Raw genomic sequence first — 22,079 nt, forward strand, 5'->3', positions numbered from 1 at the left:
TGTTCCTGAGTGTGCTTTCTCTCTGTATATCTAGAGATGTGTACATATACGTCTGCATGTATGTATTGAACAGTCGTATGTATCTAGAGACATACAGCACCGTCTCACATCCTCTGCAGGGCAGTTAGCCGCATTAGCTCCATCCTGTCCTCAGATGCCTCCTCCTCCCACCTTCTCTTCCTCCCTCCTCCTTGGCTGTCTGCTGTGTCTCTGCCTCCCCTTTCTCACCCCTCCTTCCCCTCCTCCTGTGACACACCAGACGATGCATTGACTAAGCAGAGCAGAAGAAGAAAATCTCTTGTAGCCAGCTGCCCTGCATGAAGGAGAAGAGGAGCAGAGAAGGTGAGAAGGTGCCTGCCTATCTGTCTGCCCGCGTGTCTGTCTGTCTGTCTGTCTGTCTGTCTGTCTGTCTGTCAACACATCTTTCATTTGTCTGTCTGTCTGTCTGTCTGTCTGTCTGCCTGCCTGCCTGCCTGCCTGCCTGTCTGTCTGTCTGCTGTTGTGAACAACAGTATCATAACCATGCTCTCACTGACTGACTGGACTCTTGCAGCCTGTATCAGACTGGACTGGACTCTTGCAGACTGGACTATACCAAATGCAGGAGGACACTAAACTGAGCATGGCTTTTCCTTCCTTCCTTTCCTTCTTCCTTCCGTCCTTCCTTCTCTCTTTCTTCTGCGCCAATCTTCTCCCCTAATATCTGGCATACCTGGACACCTCCGGCATACAGAGGACTTCCACCTGGCCTCCTTGGTCTCAGCCCTCCCATCCTTACGTAGATATGGATGTGAAGCAGTCGGAGGTAATTCCTCCAGGATTCCCAACATTTAAACCAGACTCCAGCTGCCTCTGAAGTCTTCACCCTTCCAGCCTCTCACCTTCCTGCTTACCCTGAAGATCCACCATGTCAGAAGGAGTCCTGCAGGTGGAGATTCCAGACTTTGGCAGGAGTGTTCTGGGCAGCCTGAATGAGCAGCGGCTCCTGGGTCACTATTGTGACGTTTCCATCCTGGTCCAGGGTCGCTCCTTCAAGGCACATCGGGCTGTCCTTGCTGCCTCCTCACTCTACTTCAGAGATCTCTTCAGTGCAGCGGCAGACTCCTCCTTCTCCTCCTCTTCCTCCTCCTCACAGGCAGTTTTTGAGTTGCCGTCCTCAGTGACACCAACATGTTTCCAGCAGATTCTGTCCTTCTGCTACACTGGACGTCTCAGCATGGCTGCCAGTGAGCAGCTGGTGCTCATGTACACTGCTGGGTACCTGCAGATCCAGAACATCGTGGAACGAGGTATGGAGCTGCTTCTGATGAAGGCCTCCTCCTCCTCACCTCTCTGCTGTGACTCACAGGTGAGTAAGACCAAAAACAGATCAGACTGACCAAAAAACTCAGATCAGACTGACAGCCTGTCAGCTGTTCGTCTGACAGAGTGACTTTGTTTTTGTAGTTTTGTTGTGGTTCTCTGATTGTTTATGATTTCATTTTATTAATTAGTTTTTTATTGTGACTGGTTGCTGATTGGATATGTATCTAATATTTGTCTGTAAATTCACAAGCAGAAGCTGAAGAAATGACTGATTATTGATATCCAACTAGCTAACTTTATCTTGAACCATGACACAGCCAAATTTTTCTGCAATCAAAGCAAAACAGAAGCTACCAGTGTTTTTCTATGAAGTAATGGCAGCTGGATGTCCAAGTGTGTTGATGCTGTGAGGAATGTGATTGGCTCTTGTTGCTTGAGGCTGCTGCTAACGTCCACCTTCGTTCTGGATTGACTGCCATCAAATTGACTGACTGCTTATTATTTAAGCTAATTTCAGCTGTGCTAATTTGAGAGTCGGTTGAGCTTGGTACTCTGAAGCATGAATTCAATGAGATCCAGTGTTTTATGTGTGTCTGACTAGTAGAGAAGAAACCCAACCAAAACCCTTCACTGGACAAAAAGACAAAACTAAAGCCAAACCCAAAACACCAGATCTCATCAAATTCATTTTGCTTAAATTGAAATGTTCAAAATTTTACAGACCACTTTAGTGGAAGAACTTGGAGGCTTTGATACAGCAGTGCAGCAGCAGCAGCAGCAGCAGCAGCAGCAGCAGCAGCAGCAGCAGCAGCAGGGTCACCAAGGTCAGGTGGCTGGTCCAGACCAGCCGGCCCTCAGCCCAGAGGAGCTGCTGCTGGCAGTCAGCAGGATCAAACAGGAGCGAGTTGACACTCCTCCTGTGGAGCTGAGAGGAGCAGTGGGAGGAGCAGCAGAGGACTCCAGGTGTGTGTGTGTGTGTGTGTGTGTGTGTGTATGTGTATGTGTGTGTGTACTCATAGAGCTCTTTAAAAACCCTGCAGTCCACAGAAGTACTCGATTCAAGGGAATAAATGTGCCTGTGATTCCTGCGTAAAAACAGAATCACAATCTGACCAGCAGAAGCCATTATTGCACTCTGTCAGACCAAAAGCTAGACCAAAGACCAAAGCTGATCCTTTATGTTCTGTACATGTCGGTTTGTGGAGTGAAAAGTGTGAAAACCACTGGTCCAATATAGATGTTTTTTTCTTTTCTTTTTTGGATTGGGCCATTCTGGTTCTGAGCCCTCCTTCATGTGGTTGGGGTTGGCTGGTCATAGTGGCCATGTTTGAGTCAATGAATCTTCTCCACATACCTGTGAGGGCTTTCACCAGGAACTGCAGTGTCTTCCACAGTCATGTTTTGACCATCAGAACATTACACCTGGCCCACAGGTCAATGCTCAGGTTGTTTATGTGTATAAATTAAGTCATGGTGACCACCCTGATCCAGAAATGAATTTTCAGAAGAGTGAAAACAGGAGCTAACTGTCCTCTTTCTGTACTCAGAGTGGACATAGCTGTGGACCTCCAGTCCTCCAGGACCGCTGCGCTGTGTTACCTGGGTACAACTAGTGGTCTGGTTTCAGGACTGCAGTCCTATCTTCTGGCAGGTGGGGGGCCGTCCAGTCCAGGAGGCTCCAGCCTTCCTACAGATTCTCCTCCGTCACATCTCCCCACTGAGGAGGAGTTGGAAGAGGATTATTATGGAAGCACTGCCCACCCTGGACTGTACCAGCACATCTATGGACACCCTGGAAGCTTGTACAGTAAGTCCTGGAGCTGGTCTGGTCCTGCAGAATGGAGAACGACCAGATCTAGACCTGGTTTTAGGAAGTTTGAGATTCTCGTCTTCTTAAACGCTTTATATCTTTCGAGGTCACGGGAAGGATACACAATGGGTGAAGGCAGGTCCACCCCTGGATGAGTTTGCAGCTCATTGCAGAGCCCTATATGAGCATTGGTGGGTTTGGTACCTTGCTCTAGGGTACCTTAGCAGTTCTCTGAAGTGGTTCTGGCACCTTCCCCTACTACCAGAACATTTTCAATGTTTTGTCTGCACTGGGGCCCAAACCAAGAACCCTCCAATTTTCAGCCTAGTTCCCAACAGACTGAGCTAGCCCTGCCCCAGTTTCAATCAATCAATCAATCAATCAATCAATCAATCAATCAATCAATCTTTATATAGCATCTTTTACAATCAAAATTGTTTCTAGGCGCTTTACAGAATCCCAGGGCCAAACCCCAAACAAGCAACAGTGGGAAGGAACAAATCCCCTTTAACAGGAAGAAACCTTGAGTAGGACCAGGCTCATGTAGGGGGACCCTCCTGCTGATGGCCAGCTGGGTAGAGAGAGAGGAGAAGGGGGGAGGACAGGTAGAGGATAGAATAGGTAGGAGAGGAGAGGTAGAGGAGAGGTAGAAGAGAGAATAGGCATAGATCATAGAGAATACATACAGAAATACATTATATTAAGTAAAGTAAGCTGCCAGTAGAGTCAAGTAGAGTGGGTCTGCGGGATCGGAGGTCAGCATGCAGCTCTGAAGGCGGCGATACCTGTAGATGAAGACAAAAGGGGGGAAGGGAGAAGCAGAAAAACTACACAAGAAATAGCATCACTAGTCTACTTAATGAGGAGGAGAGGAGAGGAGAGGAGAGGAGAGAGAGGAGAGGAGAGAGAGGAGAGGAGAGGAGAGGAGAGGAGAGGCACAGAGCACAGAAACACACACAAAAATACTGAGGAGACCATTTCCCAGTGGGGTGAAAGATGCCTGTCGGGTTATCATGTTTCTGGACCCTGGCAGCCTCGGCCTATAGCAGCATAACTAAGATCTTAACTAATGATTAGACGACCCCCTGAGTATGATAATTTGTCTGTCTATGATAGTAACTGGGACTACAGAATTAGTGACAATAAGGTTTTTTAAAGAGGTAGCTTTTAAGCCTAATTTTAAAAGTAGAGATGGAGTCAGCCTCCTGTACCTGGACAGGGAGCTGGTTTCACAGCAGGGGGGCCTGGTAGCCAAATGCTCGGCCCCCCATTCTACCTCTAGAGACTCTGGGGACCACAAGTAGACCAGCATTCTGAGAGTGTAGCGGTCTATTGGGCTGGTAAGGTGTCACTAGCTCCTCCAGGTAGGATGGAGCTAGGCCTCTGAGGACCTTGTAGATCAGAAGAAGGATTTTAAAAATTATTCTACAAAGGCATGCGGGAAGAGCAAAGGAGGGGGACTAATCATCTACACCAACAACCGTTGGTGTAACCCTGGCCATGCCGTTGGTGTAACCCTGGCCATGTCTCTGTGAAGGCGGTTTTGTGTTGCCAAAATCTGGAACTGTTAGCCGTTAGCATGTGGCCATATTACCTGCCCAGGGAGTTCAGTCACGTGATCGCCCTGTGTGTGTACATTGCCCCCACGGCCAACGGAGCAAATGCGTGTGAGAAGATCCACAACGTCTCTGCATGGCTGCAGACCAAGCACCCTGAGGCCCTCCTGATCATCTCTGGAGACTTCAATCATGTGACCCTGGACTCCACACTGGCTGCTCTCCACCAGGTTATTGACTGCCCCACAAGAAACAACAGGACGATCGACCTACTGTACACCAACGTCAAGGAGGCATACAGAGTCATCGCTCTCCCCTCACTGGGCAAGTCGGACCACAACCTGGTGTACGTGCAGCCCCAGTACACCCCACTGGTCCAAAGGCAGGCAGCCTCCACACGCTCCATCAGGAGATGGACTCCTGAAGCAGAGGAGGCTCTGAAGGACTGCTTCAAAATCACGGACTGGGATGTACTGCTGGGGGAACATGAAGAGGACATAGATGGGATGACCGACCGTCTCACAGACTACCTCAATTTCTGTGTAGATGTGGTTGTCCCCACCAAGACTGTACAGTGTTATCCTAACAATAAGCCATGGGTAACACAGGAAGTCAAGGATGTCCTCAATAAGAAGAAAAAGGCCTTCAGAAATAAAGACAGGGAGGAGATGAAATAAGCGCAGAGGGAGGTGAAATGCTGCTTGAAGGAGGCAAAGAACACCTACAGGAAGAAGGTGGAGAAGAAGCTGGCTGATAACAACATGCGGGACGTCTGGGAAGGTGTCAGGACCATCACTGGTTACAAAGCCAAGACCAGCACGGAAGGGGGAGGAGTGGAGAGGGCAAATGACCTGAACCAATTCTTCAACAGGTTCAGTCAGCCCACTCCACTCCAATCCTCTGCCCCCCACCTCAGCAGCCCAGCTCCCCTCCACCCCCCCCCCCCCCCCAGCAGCCGAGTCCCCCTCTACCCCCCCTCCCTCCAACCCGCCACCCACCACAACTTCCCCCAACCCCGCCTCCCCTCCTCCCTCCTCCACCTCCCCTCCCTCTACTGACCTCCCTCCTCCCACCCTTCCACCCTCTACCACCCCATCCCCCTGCTCTCACCATCCCCACATCCTCCCTGCATCCCCCTGCTCTCACCATCCCCACATCTCCCTGCTTCACGGCTGACCAGGTGAGGGGAGAACTGAGGAAGCTCCGGCCCCGAAAAGCAGCTGGACCGGATAGAGTCTGCCCCCGGCTCCTCAAGACCTGCGCTGCCAAACTCGGGGAGCCGCTACAACGGGTCTTCAACCTCAGCCTGGAGCTGGGGAAAGTGCCCACCTTATGGAAGACGTCCTGCATCATTCCAGTCCCCAAGAAGAACAGACCGAGTGAGCTGAACGACTTCCGGCCGGTGGCACTCACCTCACATCTGATGAAGACTCTGGAGCGGCTCTTCCTCAACCTCCTCAGGCCCCAGGTGCAGCACGCTGAGGACTCCTTACAGTTCGCCAACCAGGACAAGGTCGGTGTAGAGGACGCCATCATCTACCTGCTGCACCGAGTCCACTCGCATATGGACAAGGGGAGTGGCACAGCGAGAATCCTCTTTTTGGATTTCTCGAGTGCCTTCAACATGATCCAGCCCCTTGTCCTACAGGACAAGCTTCTACAGATGCGAGTGGACCCCTGCCTGGTTGCTTGGATCTCCAGCTACCTCACCGACAGGCCGCAGTTTGTCAGGATGAAGGACATCACGTCTGACACTGTGGTCAGCAGCATCAGTGCTCCACAGGGGACTATGCTGTCCCCCATCCTCTTCACTCTGTACACCTCGGACTTCTGTTACAACTCTGAAATGTGTCACATTCAGAAGTTTGCTGATGACACAGCCATCGTTGGATGTATCAGAGATGACGAAGAGGAGGAGTACTGGTGCCTGGTGAGGGACTTTGTTGCCTGGTGCCACAACAATGGCCTGCAGCTCAACACCTCCAAAACTAAAGAACTGGTCATTGACTTTGGGAGGGACCGACCGAGACCTAGACCAGTTCAGATAGGAACGGAGGAGGTGGAGGGCGTGCAGACCTACAAATATCTTGGGCTGTGGCTGGACAATAGGCTGGACCGGACAAGCAACACGAGGCAGCTGTACAAGACCCAGAGCAGGATGTACTTCCTGAGGAGACTCAGATCCTTCAACATCTGCAGGAAACTCCTCTGGATGTTCTACCAGTCTGTGGTCGCCAGCGTCCTGTCCTACGCTGTGGTGTGCTGGGGGGGGAGTGTGACAAAAGCAGACCTCTCCAGGCTGGAGAAGCTGATCAGGCGGGCCAGCTCGGTGGTTGGGATGAAACTGAAACCTCTGGTGACAGTGGCAGAGAGGAGAACTATTGACAAGCTGCGGAGCATCATGGACAATGTCCGCCACCCTCTGCACACTGTCATCCACAGCCAGAGAAGCCTGATCAGCCAGAGGCTGCGCCTCCCCAAGTTCAGAACAAACAGACTGGGGAACTCATTCAGCCCCCGAGCCATCAGACTGTTCAACTCCTCACTGGGGGGGAGGAGGGCCAACAGAAGGACTGGAACAACACTGCAATAACTTAATACTGGGACATCCATTTATTCAGTTCATTCATTCATTCAGTTCATTTATTTACATTTTTATAGTTTTACATTTTATATTTATATTCTATTTTTAATTTATTCTATTTTATTTCTTATTTTACTCTATTTTTATTATCTTTAATAGGTTTTTATGGTGTGTAATGGTGGTGGGTAATTTTGTACAGTGCTGTATGTTTTTTTGGAGATGCTAATTTCCCTAATGGACACCTCCTAAAGGGACAATAAAGTACTCTGATTCTGATTCTGATTCTAAATTTAATGGGCAGCCAATGAAGAGTACAGGAGTTATGAGATCTCTTTTGTCAATACCTGTCAGAACTCTGGCTGCAGCATTTTGGATCACCTGGAGGCTTCTTAAAGAGTTGTTTGGACACCTTGATAATAATGAATTACAGTAGTCCAGCCTGGAAGTAACAAATGCATGGACTAACTTTTTAGCATCATGCCGTGTCAGTAGTTTCCTGATCCTTGTGATGTTCCTCAGGTGAAAAAAGGCACTTCTAGAGACTATTTTAATGTGTGGGAGAGATGTTGATCAAAAGTTACTCCAAGATTCCCCACAGAGCGACTAGATGTTAATGAGATACCATCTAGAGTGATCAAGTGATCTAATCTATCCCTGAGAGGTTCAGGACCAAACACCATGACCTCAGTTTTTCCTGAGTTAAGGAGGAGGAAATGTGAAGACATCCAAGACTTTATGTCTTTAGGACAGGTCTGAAGCTTCACTAACTTCTCTCAAATCAAATCAAATCAATCTTTATTTATATAGCGTCTTATACAAAATTGTTTCAAGGCGCTTTCCAGAAAAAGAGGAGAGGAGAGGAGAGGAGAGGAGAGGAGAGGAGAGGAGAGGCACAGAGCACAAAAACACAAACAAAAATACACTATACAACGGGTCAGCGGGGCCGGAGGTCATCATGCAGCTCCAAAAGGCGGCGATACCTGTAAATAAATGGGGGGGGGGGCAGAAAAACTACACAGGAATCAGCATAACTAGTCTGCTTGATGAGGAGGAGGAAAGAAGAGGAGAGGAGAGGAAACCATGAACCAGTGGGGTGACAGAAGCCTGTCAGGTGATCATGTTTCCGGACCCCGGCAGCCTTGGCACTATAACAGCATAGCTAAGATGTGACCTAACGATTAGACGGCCCCCTAAGTATGATAATTTGTCCATCTATGATAGTAACTGGAACTACAGAATTAACAACAATAATATTTTTCAAAGAGGTAGGTTTTAAGTCTGATCTTAAAAGTAGCGATGGAGTCAGCCTCCCGTACCTGGACAGGGAGCTGGTTCCATAGCAGGGGGGCCTGGTAGCTAAATGCTCGGCCCCCCATTCTACTCCTAGAGACTCTGGGAACCACAAGTAGACCAGCATTCTGAGAGCGGAGCGGTCTATTGGGCTGATAAGGTATCACTAGCTTCTCCAGATAGGATGGAGCTAGGCCTCTGAGGACCTTGTAGGTCAAAAGAAGGGTTTTAAAAATTATTCTAAATTTAACGGGCAGCCAATGAAGAGACGCCAGTACAGGAGTTATGTGATCTCTTTTGCCAATACCTGTCAGAACTCTGGCTGCAGCATTTTGGATCACCAGGAGGCTTCTTAAAGAGTTGTTTGGACACCCTGATAATAAAGAATTACAATAGTCCAGTCTGGAAGTAACAAATGCATGGACTAACTTTTCAGCATCATGCCGCATCAGTAGCTTCCTGATCTTTGTGATGTTCCTCAGGTGAAAAAAGGCACTTCTAGAGACTAATTTAATGTGTGAGTTAAAGGACAGATTTTGATCAAAAGTTACTCCTAGATTCCTCACAGAGAGACTATATGTTAATGAGATACCATCTAGAGTGATCATATGATCTAATCTATCCCTGAGAGGTTCAGGACCATGACCTCAGTTTTTCCTGGGTTAAGGAGGAGGAAATTTGAAGACATCCAGGACTTTATGTCCTTAAGACAGGTCTGGAGCTTCACTAACTTCTCTGTCTCCTCTGGTTTCATGGATAAATAAAGCTGAATGTCATCAGCATAACAATGAAAATTTAAGATTAAGATTTACTTTATTTATCCCATGCTGCCGAATAATGTTCCCTAAAGGAAGCATGTACAAGGTGAAGAGGATTGGTCCAAATACAGAACCTTGAGGAACTCCATGGTTAACCCTACTGTATGAGGAGGGAATACCATGGACATGGGCAAACTGGTATCTATCTGATAAATATGATCTAAACCAGTCTAGTGCTGTCCATTTAATCCCAATCACATGTTCCAGTCTATGTAACAGGATGCTGTGAACAACTGTATCAAAAGCAGCACTGAGATCCAGCAGAACCAGCATAGAGACCAGTCCATGATCTGAAGCTATGATCATTAGTAACTTTAAGAAGTGCTGTTTCTGTGCTGTGATGAGCTCTAAAGCCTGACTGAAACATCTCAAACAGGCTGTTTCTCTGCAGGTGCTCCAGTAACTGAGTCACCACCACCTTCTCAAGAACTTTAGAGATAAAAGGAAAGTTGGATATTGGCCTATAATTTGCTAATATGTCAGGATCCAGTGATGGTTTTTTAAGCAATGGCTTAATCACTGCCACCTTGTAGGACCGGGGTACATAACCTGACACTAAAGAACCATTGATCTGGTCCAGGATAGAACTGCCTATCAATGGTAAAACATCCTTCAACAAGTGTGTTGGGATGGGATCTAAAAGACACGTGGTGGTCTTGGATTTCTGAATTAGCGATGACGCCTCAGAAAAATATATAGGGGTGAAGGAGTTTAAGGGCTCGTTGGAGATCCTGTATGTTCCCACAGTCAGCACATCTAGTGATGGTCCAGTTGTTGGGATGGCCTGGTTAGCTTTTTCTCTGATAGCTAGAACTTTATCAGTGAAGAAGCTCATGAAGTCTTCACCACTAAGAGATATGTGGATCTAAAACACTGTGACTTTTGGTTAATTTGGCCACAGTGCTGAAAAGAAACCTGGGGTTGCTCTTATTTACCTCAATTAAAGAAGAAAAATAAGCTGTTCTAGCCTTGCGAAGGGCCTTTTTGTAAACTAATAGACAGTCTCTCCAGGCTGCATGATAGCTATCTATTTTACAAGAATACCACTTCCTTTCTAGTCTTCGCACTTTCTGCTTGAGGGTCCTAATATGTGAATTATACCACGGGGTACACCTAATCTGATTTACTATTTTCTTTTTCAGGGGGGCAACAGAATCAAGCGTGATTCTCAGTGAGGTTGCTGCACCTTCGGCAATAGAGTCAACCTCTGCAGGGCTAAGATTATAATGATTGATCCCTGGAGAAGCACACGGTGGTCCTGGGATTAGCACAGGGATCACTTCCTTAAACTTAGCTACAGCATTACCTGAAAGACATCTGCTATAGTAAGACTTTGTTCTGAGCATAGAAGAATCCTTAATCATAAATGTGAAAGTGATCAAGGAATGATCTGACAGGAGTGGGTTCTGAGGGAACACTGACACATGTTCTACCTCAACACCATAAGTCAGAACTAGATCTAGGGTGTGGTTGAAGTTATGAGTTGGTTGGTTTATCTGCTGGAGGAAACCAACTGACTCAAGTAATGAAATGAAGCCATTTCTAAAGCTGTCATTTACAACGTCTACATGGATATTAAAGTCTCCAATGATAATGACTTTGTCTGTTCTAAGGACCAAGTCAGATAAGAAGTCAAAGAACTCAGACAGGAACTCTGAATGTGGTCCAGCAGGGGGCCGATATACAACTACAAACAAAAGTGGCTTTTCTGCCTTCCGGTTAAGATGGGTTTGAGATTCAACATTTTATAAGCAGCTCTCCAATAGACAGATGTTGATGTAAAAATCTATAATGATTTATTATTGGTGACTTGTGTTATTGAAATTGTCATCTTTAGTTCACCAGCTTCAACATTCTGAACACCATCACTCTCACCGTGTTCCACCTGATCACTGACACACTCCTATCCTGCGACGTGATTGGCTGTTGACACAGACCTTCAGTCCATCAATATTTAATCAATACATGCAATTTGGTTGAAAACCTTCCTCTGACAGGACTTGTGATGGTCCATCGGAACAAGCAAGAACCTCTGTCATGGCTGAAAACAGGCAACAGTCAACACAGATACCACAGGCAACAGCAACACAAGCAACAGTCAAAACAGGCAACATAGGCAACACAGTCAACAGTCAATAAAGGCAACACAGATAACACAGGCAACACAGTCAACAATCAACAAGGGTAACACAATCAACAAAAGCAAGACAGTCAACATTCAAGAAAGGCAACACAGTCAACAGTCAAGACAGTCAACTTTCAAGAAAGGCAACACAGTCAACAAAAGCAACACAGTCAACAGTCAAGAAAGGCAAAACAGTCAACAGTCAACACATCCAAGAGGCAACATAGTCAACACAGTCAACAGTCAATAGAGATAACATAGTCAACACAGCTAACAAAGTCAACAAGCATCACAGTTAACAAGCAACACAGGCAACACAGTCTACGGCCAACGCAGGCATTATCGGTAACTATGCAGCCTGGGAGAGCTGTGATTGGATCACCAAACTACATTATATCCGGTTGTCAATTCTCTGATTTACTTCGTATTGTAGGATAAGGTCAATCAGGCTCAGGCCAGGCTCCGACCAGGCCAGGCTCAGGCATAACTCCAGCCAGGCTTAGACCGGGCTCCAGCCAGTCTCTGAACAGGATCAGGCCAGGCTCTAACCAAGCTCAAGTCAGGCTCCGACTATTCTCAGGTTAAGCTCAGGCCGGTCTCTGGCCAGGCTCCAACCAGGCTTAGGTCAGGCTTGGGCCAGACCTAGGCCAGGCTCTGGCCAGGGTTAGGCTAGAATGTTTGTTTGATGAAGAGCATTGTTGTGTATCTCTTCTCTGGTGAGTTATTGAGTAAGTGAATTTTGTGTGACTGATTTCAGTGATCTCTCTTGTTAGTTAGGCAGTGTGCTGGCTGGACCTTCCAGTCCTTCCATCAATGCAATTATTCATTTTTTGGCTTTTTTATGTTTGAGGTAATCCTGAATGAACACCAGTTTCACTGGACGGTGTAACCCTTTCAGGGCCAAGGATACTCAGTTCGCTTTTGGGACCTTAGTTCATGTTAGGAAGGTACCGGGGAAACTGCTTTTTGTAAGTGCACTCGAGGGCTTGCTCATGTTGCTAACCAGTAGTTTTGAGTTTGGTGAGTTATTTTGGACTATTACCAGTTGCATTTGGGTTTATGCGAGCCTTTACTTTGTGCAGGCTAGGTTCCCTGTTTTTGGTTGCCTTAGATGAGGGCCCCACTGACAGAGAGAGAGAGAGAGAGAGACTTTGACTTTTAAAATGTATTTACAGTGCTCTGTTCACAAGAAACCAGTTAAAAAAAACCTCATCTGTCCCTCAAAGCAGCCATGCTGCAGCCTCCATCTCCCCCTGCTCTGTCACCTTCCCTAAAACCTCATCATGCCCCCATTGCTGTTTCAAGGCTTCCAGGTTCTCAGTGGCTTTGTAGAAGCAGAACTCCAGATTCAGGCGCACCCTCACGTTCTGCTTCCACAAAGCCACCGCATCACATGCCGCTCCATTTTTAATTTTATCCCTTCTAGAGAAATAGATGGCAAGTTTAGCCTCACTTATTAAAAAATTGAAAACCTGGGATTTCCCCCTTCCTGCCCCCTTGTGCCTTAGACCACAAATAAAAACAGCAGTGGAGAACACGACATTAAAAAGCCTAAAAACATCAGTTAAAACCCTAAAAAGACCCACCAGCCTACTGCACCTGGTAAAAACATGGAAGACACTCACAGAAAGGACAGTTGGGTTTAAAATTGACAGGAAGGCACTGGTGGCGATGGCTCCAGCTAAAATCCTCCATTGGAGGTCACCAGTCCTCTTCTTGATGGGGGGCTTGTAGAGGGTCCTCCACTGAGGACTCTGCCCCCCCAGCCAGTCCTTCCATACTCTTCCATACCTCTCTGTTTTCCAGTTTGCGTTTGATGAGTGCCTTCACGATGTTGCTGTTTAAAATCCTCCTGTCCATGCTGTGAAGGGACCCTGAGCCACAGCCATCCAGGAGAGGACCACCGAGGTCCAGGAGGTCCGTGTGCAGGTGGAGTTCAGGGAAAGCGTCCGTGGGGTCGGTCTCAGCCTCTCCTCTCCCGTGAAGGAGGAGGAGACCCTTCTCTTTCGTGGACAGTCTATGTTTCCAGAGGCCCAGGCTCCTCTGGATCAGTCGGACTGACCGGACCCCCAGCACCGAGCTCACAGCCTGGGCATCGGTGAGCTCTGGTCCCGCTGCCACCACCAGCTGCTCCAATGTCACCATCTTCCTTCGGATCAGGGCCTCCTTCAGCACTGGGATGGCGCTGCTGCAGACGTCCAGTCTGTCGCCACAGACTAATGGCTCCTTTAAAAGCCAGTGCAGAGAGTCAGTCTGAACGAAGCTCCACCTAAAGAGAGCACAGGATTTAAAAACACCCTGATAAAATAGAGGTAGTCCCTGTAACGATAAAAACTTCAACTTAGTTAAAAACAGAGCAGCATCCAGCCCCAGGTTGTTCACACGTCTGAGTATACAGCTGGCCACACCCCTACACACTAAATCAGGACGCCCTCCGAGGAACCTCTGGACAAACTGGATTCTAAAAGTGGCCACTCTGCTGGCCAGGTGGATGAACCGGAGACTTCCAAATGTCCCGAATGAGGTGGATGTTATCCACTATCGACCTGCCGGGCACACAGTACGTCTGGTCTCGGTGGATGATGTGTTCCATGGCCTCCCTCAGCCGGCTGGCCAAGGCCTTGGAGAGGATTTTATAGTCCGAGCAGAGCAGGTAAACGGGGCGCCAGTTCCTGATGTCCTGCAGGTTCCCCTTCTTTGGTAGGAGGGCAATTACTGCCCTTCTGCAGGACAGCGGCAGGGAGCCAGAGCAAAGACTCTCTTTGAGGACTTCCAGGAGGCCTCAACAATGCTCCAGAAGACCTTGTAGAAGTCCACCCCCAGTCCGTTGATGCCCGGAGCCTTCAGGCTCTGCATGCTCTAAAGAGCAGCATACAGCTCCGGGACCGACAGGGGGCGCGCCAGCTGGCCGTTGGCCTCTTCTGGCACCTGGGGCAGTCCAGAGGAGTACTCCTCAAGCAGTTCATTGTCCTCCTTGTACTCACTCCTGAACAGCGAGGAGTAGAAGTCCACCGCCCTCCTCCGGAACCGCTCCAGCTCTGTGAGTTCCAGCCCTTCCTCCGATAGCAGGGAGTGGATGACCCTGCTCTGCCCACGCTTCCTCTCCAGGCCAAAGAAGAATATCGAGGGAGTGTCCATCTCAGCGATGTCCTGGATCCAGGACCGCAACAGTGCACCTTGTACTTCAGTGTCCAGCAGGTTGGCCAAGGCCATCTTTTTGGTCTTGAGGGACTCCAAACACCGTTGATCTCCCCTGGACTCACAAAACTGCTCCAGTTCCACAATCTCGGTCTCCAGAGCTCCGATTGATCTGGTGATGTAACGGGTGACATTGGGAGTGGGACATTGGTCCCACCACTGTCTTAGACAGGTAAAATCCTTCTTCCTCTGTCTAAACCCAGCCCAAAAGTAACTAAAAGCCTCCTTAAAACCTCTGTCGGCAGTCAGAGTTGAATTAAAATGCCAGTAGGCTACTAAAATGGTGTTTATAACAGTAAAAGCAGTCGAGGCGAGCCAAAGAGATGGTGTCGTCTCTGATGTGGGAATATGTGAACTGTCTGTGGCTCGCGTGCATCCTTCTCCACACGTCCACCAGACCATGGGAGCGGACCAGCTGCCTCAGAACCTGCTGGGAAACTGGATGCCGCTCCATGTGATTTCAATCTAAAACGTGATCTTCGGTACAATTAAAATCCCCCCCTAAAACCAACAAATCAGATGAGCTAAGATTGTTTAAAAGGTCGTTTATTTTCTCTAAAAAGAGCTTCCTCTCTGCACCTTTGTTGAGAGCGTAAATATTAATAAAAACAACCGTGAGTTGACTAAAAGCAGCTTTAACTAAAAGGCAGAGTCCCTGAACGACGTGCTCCACTGTGACAGCGACTGGGTTAAAAGACCTGGAGAAGAGGATGCCCACCCCTGCACTGACCGTAGTGCTGTGGCTTAAAAACACCCCCTCTCCCCCCCGTTCCCTCCTCCAGTCGGTCTCGTTGCTGTCACTGCTGTGGGTCTCTTGTAGAAATAAAACATCTATTCTTTTGCTGTTTGCTGTTTCATGTGTTTTGGCCCTCTTTCTTGTTTCTCTGGCCCCGTTAATATTTAAACTTCCTACCTTAAAATTATTCATTAAAAGTGAGTGGTCTAAAACTACGGTTGAGGATGGCTATTAAAACACTAAAAAAGGCACCACACTGAACAAAACCTCAATTACTCAACTCTCTTTTAACTTTTAAAATCAGTTTTCTAAATCTAAAATCTGGAAATCCAGTTTATTTCTTAGATGATGTTTGACAGATGTGTAAAATAACTGTTTCTCGGGGAAGTAATGTTCAACTTTCACCCCTTTTGTGTTTTTTGTTTCTGCGAGGAAACTCTTAATCATTTTTGCGGTGTATGGACTCTCATCAAGGGTTCCGGATTTCTGTGTGTGTGTGAGTTCACTCTCATCAGAAACACATTCTCCCCCATCACTGCTCTCAGCGAGCTCAGGTTTCCAGAATGTTCTTTTCCCAGACAACCGACTGGCCTTCGCGCCCACCTCCGCCAGTTCATCTTTTCTTTTTGGGCATTTTTGTGGAACAAGAGTCCACGCAGCCTCCTGTTCCATCAACTCAACACCGTCATGCACCTGTCCTTCACCATCTTCACCCACTTGTCCCTCGCCACCTTCACCTACCTGTCCCTCACCACCTTCACCCACCTGTCCCTCACCACCTTCACCCACCTGTCCCTCACCACCTTCACCCACCTGTCCCTCACCACCTTCACCTACCTGAGCCACCACACCCACCAGTGCACCATCAGGCTCACTCACCTGACCCTCACTCACCACCTTCTTACCTGCCTCCTCCTGTCCACTTCTCCCGGTACTCTCCTCTGGTCCTGTCGCCCTATCCCCCTCGGGTCCGCCCGGACTCCCGGCACCGGGCCGATCCGGGGCGGGCCCCCACCCCCCCGCCCTTCGGAACTCACCATCTCTTTGGCTCGCCTCGACCGCTTTTACTGTTATAAACACCATTTTAGTAGTTTTAAAAAGTGTGATATTTTACCAGTGGGTTATACAGATCACTCATTGCTTTTAGGCTGCGTGCTAGTTAGGGACATTCGCCCTGAAAGTGCCTACTGGCATTTTAATTCAACTCTGACTGCCGACAGAGGTTTTAAGGAGGCTTTTAGGCTCTAATTAAATAACCCTCCTCACCACAACCGAAGCACTTCATGATGGAGGAGGACACGTACAACATGTAATCAAAGTCTTCCACTTTTACATGGAAGCGCACATTCAGCTCCTCCGCCCGGTTATTTAATATCATATAAACTTGTCTCCTGTGAGACACAATGTGCTTTAACAGCGGGGACTTGCACCCCGACAGAACCTTCCTTATAGGCGAGACGATCTTCCCAAACCTGGCGAGTTCCCTGGCCAGAAACTCGTCGCTGATGAAGGGGGGTGGGGGTGGGGGGGTGTTGGACAGGGTGACCCGGGTGGAGGGCTGCGTCAGCGGCCGCACTGCCTCGAATCTCCGGCCAACGCTGATCCCCGTCTCCACCAGCCGGTTCGCCTGCTCCACCATGTCCACGAACAAAACCACCGCCCCATTAATTCGGGCGGCCGACTTTACGGACCCATGTCCGATTTTCTCCCCTACAGCCAGGGCCAACTCCTCCACGATATACAGAGACCCGGCCCCCACCTAAACGCCACGTCTCTGCGTCAACCGGGAGAGATCCCCGCTCCCACCACCAATCACCATGGCGTCACACGCCAACCAGCCAGACAAACCTGGCTGATTTCACCCGACAAAACCCTCAAACGCCCAACAAACCACACAAAAACCACCACCAACAACTAACCAACCCAATAAACCAACAATAACCAGAACAACCTAGGTTGAAACCTCGAAAAAGTTTTTTGAGTGAGTGAGTGAGTGAGAGAACTCAAAAACTTTGGGAACTTGAGGAATTTATCAGCTTAAAATTGTTTTGAGGCAATGATGTTCATATCTAAATGAGCAGAAAGTGACAATTATCAAGGTGAGTTTATGGTGACCCACAGTACCAGGCAGCAGTAGAGCCTCAGGAGAAAGCTGTATTTGCTCGACCTCACTTTTCACTGCTGCTCCCACTGCTTCTCGCTCAATCACCATAAAGTCACCCACTGGAAATGCTCCAGCGATGGCTTGTTATTATTGTTCATCTCATTGCCCTACTCTGATTGAGAGACAAAAATCTGCTAAACTTGTAGATTTCCTAAAATTTAAAAGTGCTGTTGTATCCCCAGTTACAGCACATTTGGGAGGTCACCTCAATGCATAGCCTTCACCTCCCAACAGCTCTGGTCTCAGATTAAGTTGCTGTGGCTGTCCACATATTCCAATCAAAGGTGAATCCTGGGGGTCGGACGAGCTCAAAAAACAACATGCAGGCACTTTTTCAATTTGTGCGATCACAAGGGGCCATGTCAAACAGAGTGATATCAAACCCTTGGTTCTGAGTTGACACTTTGACACCTTCCTGTTACCAGAGCAGCAGACACATACATTATTCAGGCGAATGTAGTAACTATACAGAAGATTTTGAAGTAAAACTGAGAGGGTGTGAGAGGTCAGCAGGTCACTACAAAGCTATGGTTAGTCATACCTGTAGGCCGATGAGTAGAGGAGAGAGGGAGAGAGAAATCTGTCAGGGCATCATGTTTCTGTACCCCGGTACCTCCGCCTATGGCAGCATAGCTAAAGGTGATGCTAAAGATTATTTACTGTTGTTCTAACTTTGACCATTAACTTAGCTAGCATAATCAGTCTATATGCAAGGAAACTGGATTCCTGTGGTAGTTTAATCCCATAAATGCATTTGGAGACTTGGCTTCATTAGAAACAGGTCAAAGTCATCTGAATGTAGCTTGACTACCACAACCAGATAGTTTGGTTGTGAGTCGAATTTCCAGAGCATGTTGCTGTGCTCTGCAAATGTGTTACTTGGGCTTATATTTTAATGACCTGGAATCAGAAGTTTTCCAAACAGCAACCAGTGGTAACCTAATATGGCCAAGTGTTATTGGAACATCATGGTCTGAGTGAAGGAGGAGGAAGTCTGAGACCAGTCTGACTTTTGACTGACTATTCTGGTTCCTCTGGTCTCATAGATAACTACAGCTGAGTGTTGTCAGCATAGCTCTGAACATTTATTCCGGCTGCTCAAAATGTTCCCCCAGGGAAGCCGATACAAAGAGAACAGGACCGGTCCAAAATCTTGTGGAACTCTATGGCTAAGCGACTTCATGAAGAGGATCTGTCATGACGGACAAACTGGAATCTGTCTGAGAATCGTTCTGCCTGCTGAGATGCAGGGAATGTACAGTCAAGAACATTTATGCAGTGAAGGTGCAGCTTCAGGAGAGATGTGAGGGTGCAGACAAAAGTTGACCAGGTATAAAATCTTTTGGTTTCTCCTTTGGGTCACCAGCAAATGTCTCAGGAACTTGTGTAGATTTTTTAGTATAGTCAAAGATAAAAAAAAATGGCTTTTACCTATTATTTGTCAGCCTTTAACTATTTATCTGAACTTGTGATTAGAATGTGACTGAACATTTGTTTTTTGCAATTAGTCACTAGTTTAGGAAAGAAGAACCAGTCAATAAATATCTGAGTTATTACACTTGCATGATGTTTTGCTTTTGAGGAGGAAAAACAGACCAAACTACTGATGATCACGTGATCAGATGCCAGCACAGATGTTATCAGATGTTCTACAAGGTTATGAAAAATCTTATGAAATTGAACCAAATGATAACCTCTTCTTTACCAGAAACCCTTCTCTGTCGCCATCTCGTGGCGCAGAGATAATATGATCTTCTGCTTCTGTCGTTTCCAATAGTTTTTAGAATCACACCCGGGTACCCTGCACTAACCAGGATCTGATTCTAAATACTTAAAACGCCACCAGATGGCGCAGAGATAGTATGATAGAGTATGATAGAGATAGTATGATCTCTGCGCCATCTGGTGGCGTAAGTATGATCGTACGCTTCTGTCGTTTCCAATAGTTTTTAGAATCACACCCGGGTACCCTGCACTAACCAGGATCTGATTCTAAATACTTAAAACGCCACCAGATGGCGCAGAGATAGTATGATAGAGTATGATAGAGATAGTATGATCTCTGCGCCATCTGGTGGCGTAAGTATGATCGTACGCTTCTGTCGTTTCCAATAGTTTTTAGAATCACATCCAGGTACCTTGCACTAACCAGTCCTTCCTCACGGTTCACCTGCACAGTCAGGCCTTGCTGAAAATCCCATCTGCTAGACCAGAGAAACACTGCAGCTTGTCAGAATAGATGTTTATTGCCTGCTACTGGTGTGTGTCTTCATGTTCCCTGTAGCTGTGGTCGTTTGTTTGTTTGGGACCGTAACCCTTGCATGTCTATTTTTGAACTTCGAGGTTTTGCTAACGGGTTTCTGTTTCTATTTCAAGTTCAAGAGAAGATGGAGATCCCGTCCCTCCCACTGGCTAACGAACGCCGGCCCTGTGTTTTGGTTGGCAGAGACAACATGGCCCTCCCTGCTAGTCTGATCAGCCAGATTGGGTACCGTTGCCATCCATCGCTCTACACTGAGGGAGACCCAGGAGAGAAAGTGGAGCTGGTGGCAGGTTGTTCCCCTGTGTGCATATATGACAACTTCTTTACCTGAACAGAGACAGCTTTGACTTAAACTAGTGGGGGCTAAGGTACTATGGTGGCAACAGAGTTGTTAAATAGTTTATTTTTTGCTTGTGAGGTGAAGGTAGGGACGGTGAATTTTCTGGCGCTGTACCTGAATCATCCCACACTGTTAGCTGGTGTGTGTGTGTGTGTGTGTGTGTGTGTGTGTGTGTGTGTGTGTCAGGTTCAGGTGTGTTGATGACGCGAGGTCAGCTGATGAACTGTCACCTGTGTGCTGGAGTCAAACATAAGGTGCTGCTCAGGAGGCTGCTAGCAACGTTCTTCGACCGGTGAGCACCTTCAGACCCTAGTTATTGTTTTACACTGCATGAACACTGAAAGGCAGCGAGACAACCTGTGTTGATCTGAATTAATCTGGGTCTATCGCCTTTTAATCTAGCTCCAGATATGACTGGACCCTGTTCAGCAATAGGCATACACGAGGAGCTATCTGACTGGATGAATCCCATTTACTCCTTAAATTATTTTCTCTTCCAGGTCTGCAAATATACCCTTAACAGATTGATTTCACCAGATTCCAGACAGTTTTGAAAGTTCTGAGCTGCAGTTTATGTAACATCTCTATCATGTTGTCTCATGAAGGATCTGTACTACTGATTGGCTTGTTGTGGTTTCCATAGAAACACTTTGGCCAATAGCTGTGGGACAGGAATCCGCTCCTCTACCAATGATCCCAGCAGAAAGCCTCTGGACAACCGAGTGTTAAACACTGTTAAACGTAAGAAACACACACACGTGCACATTTGTTTGCCATATCAACCCTCCTGTGTTTACACCTCCTCTTCCTCCCTGTCATCTTCCTCTCCGGCTCCTCCTCAGTCTACTGTCAGAACTTTGCTCCAAACTTTAAAGAGAGTGAGATGAATGTCATCGCTGCTGACATGTGTACGAATGCTCGGCGGGTTCGGAAACGCTGGCTCCCAAAGATCCAGTCACTTCTCCCCGACAGCCTCCCTCCCTCCCCCTGTCTGTCTCACCCTCGCAAGGCTAAGAGAGGAGGTCAGGGGGGAGATGCAGCAGTACAGCCCAGCAACAGTCTACTTGAGCCAGATTTACAGGCAGTCGGCACCTCCTACAATGAGGCCCCGCCAAATGAGCTCCACCACAGGGAGGAGGCAGGAGAAGGGGAGGTGGCAGGGAAAAGAGAGGATACTTTGCCTCACCTGCAGTTTGCTAGCTCTCGAGGAGTTGGGGGGCAACTGGAAGAGGTGCTAATGGGAGGTGAAGCTGATGGAGGAGGAAAGCTACAGACTGGACACCCACCACACCTCCCCTTGTATGCCTCCTCCTCACAGGCCTCTCCCCAAAATACAGTGCCCCCCCCCTCTCCACACCTGCCTGACACAGACCACAAGGGGGCATGGCCTCTGGAAAACAGCCAATAATAAGAGTTCTACCACCTTTGCCAGCCTGTTAATAACAGAATAGCTTCATGTCTGTCTGCTTGTCTGCCCCCTACCTCACTACCAGCCCACCTGTCTACCTCTCACCTGTCTTCAGTCTGTCCCTCCACAGGCACGACCCCATCTGACAATTTGTCAATCAGTCTACCTCTTGTCCCTCAACTAGTCTGTCCTCAAACTCAGCAGCATCTATCTCTGGTATGCACTTGCCTGTCCTCCAACTGACTTGTCTGTAGGCCCATCTGTCCATACCTCTCTGTCCACCTGTCTACCTCCAGTACCTGTCTGTCTGCTTGGCTCTGCTGCATGTTAACAGCCTCCTGCAGTCCAGCACACAGACCCTTAGCAACAGGACTGATGATGGTGATGATGACAATAAAGCTTATTGGTAATCAGACTGTTTTGTTTTGGCTTATATTATATATGATGTGATTACGCTCTTGTGAAGGTGTCATTGATGAGTA

The 22,079-nt window shown here is 47.8% G+C and overlaps 1 protein-coding gene across 2 annotated transcripts; it reads left to right on the forward strand.

Annotated features, from left to right (window-relative positions):
* The first annotated feature begins 190 nt into the window (after nucleotides 1–190).
* On the forward strand, nucleotides 191–22,012 carry LOC130525891 (nucleus accumbens-associated protein 2-like). 2 transcript variants are annotated; one of them, XM_057033162.1, is made up of 8 exons: nucleotides 191–342; nucleotides 734–1,348; nucleotides 2,027–2,268; nucleotides 2,853–3,112; nucleotides 19,963–20,139; nucleotides 20,376–20,481; nucleotides 20,833–20,930; nucleotides 21,032–22,012. In XM_057033162.1, exons 2-8 carry the CDS (start codon nucleotides 908–910, stop codon nucleotides 21,595–21,597), a joined length of 1,890 nt encoding a protein of 629 aa, XP_056889142.1. In that variant the 5' UTR covers nucleotides 191–342; nucleotides 734–907; the 3' UTR covers nucleotides 21,598–22,012. The 2 variants fall into 2 exon arrangements, with proteins under 2 accessions (XP_056889142.1, XP_056889143.1); XM_057033163.1 differs by having other exon boundaries at nucleotides 243–342; nucleotides 1,184–1,348.
* The last annotated feature ends 67 nt before the right edge of the window (nucleotides 22,013–22,079 follow it).

Source organism: Takifugu flavidus, chromosome 5, assembly GCF_003711565.1.
Source record: "Takifugu flavidus isolate HTHZ2018 chromosome 5, ASM371156v2, whole genome shotgun sequence".
Lineage (NCBI taxonomy): Eukaryota > Metazoa > Chordata > Actinopteri > Tetraodontiformes > Tetraodontidae > Takifugu > Takifugu flavidus.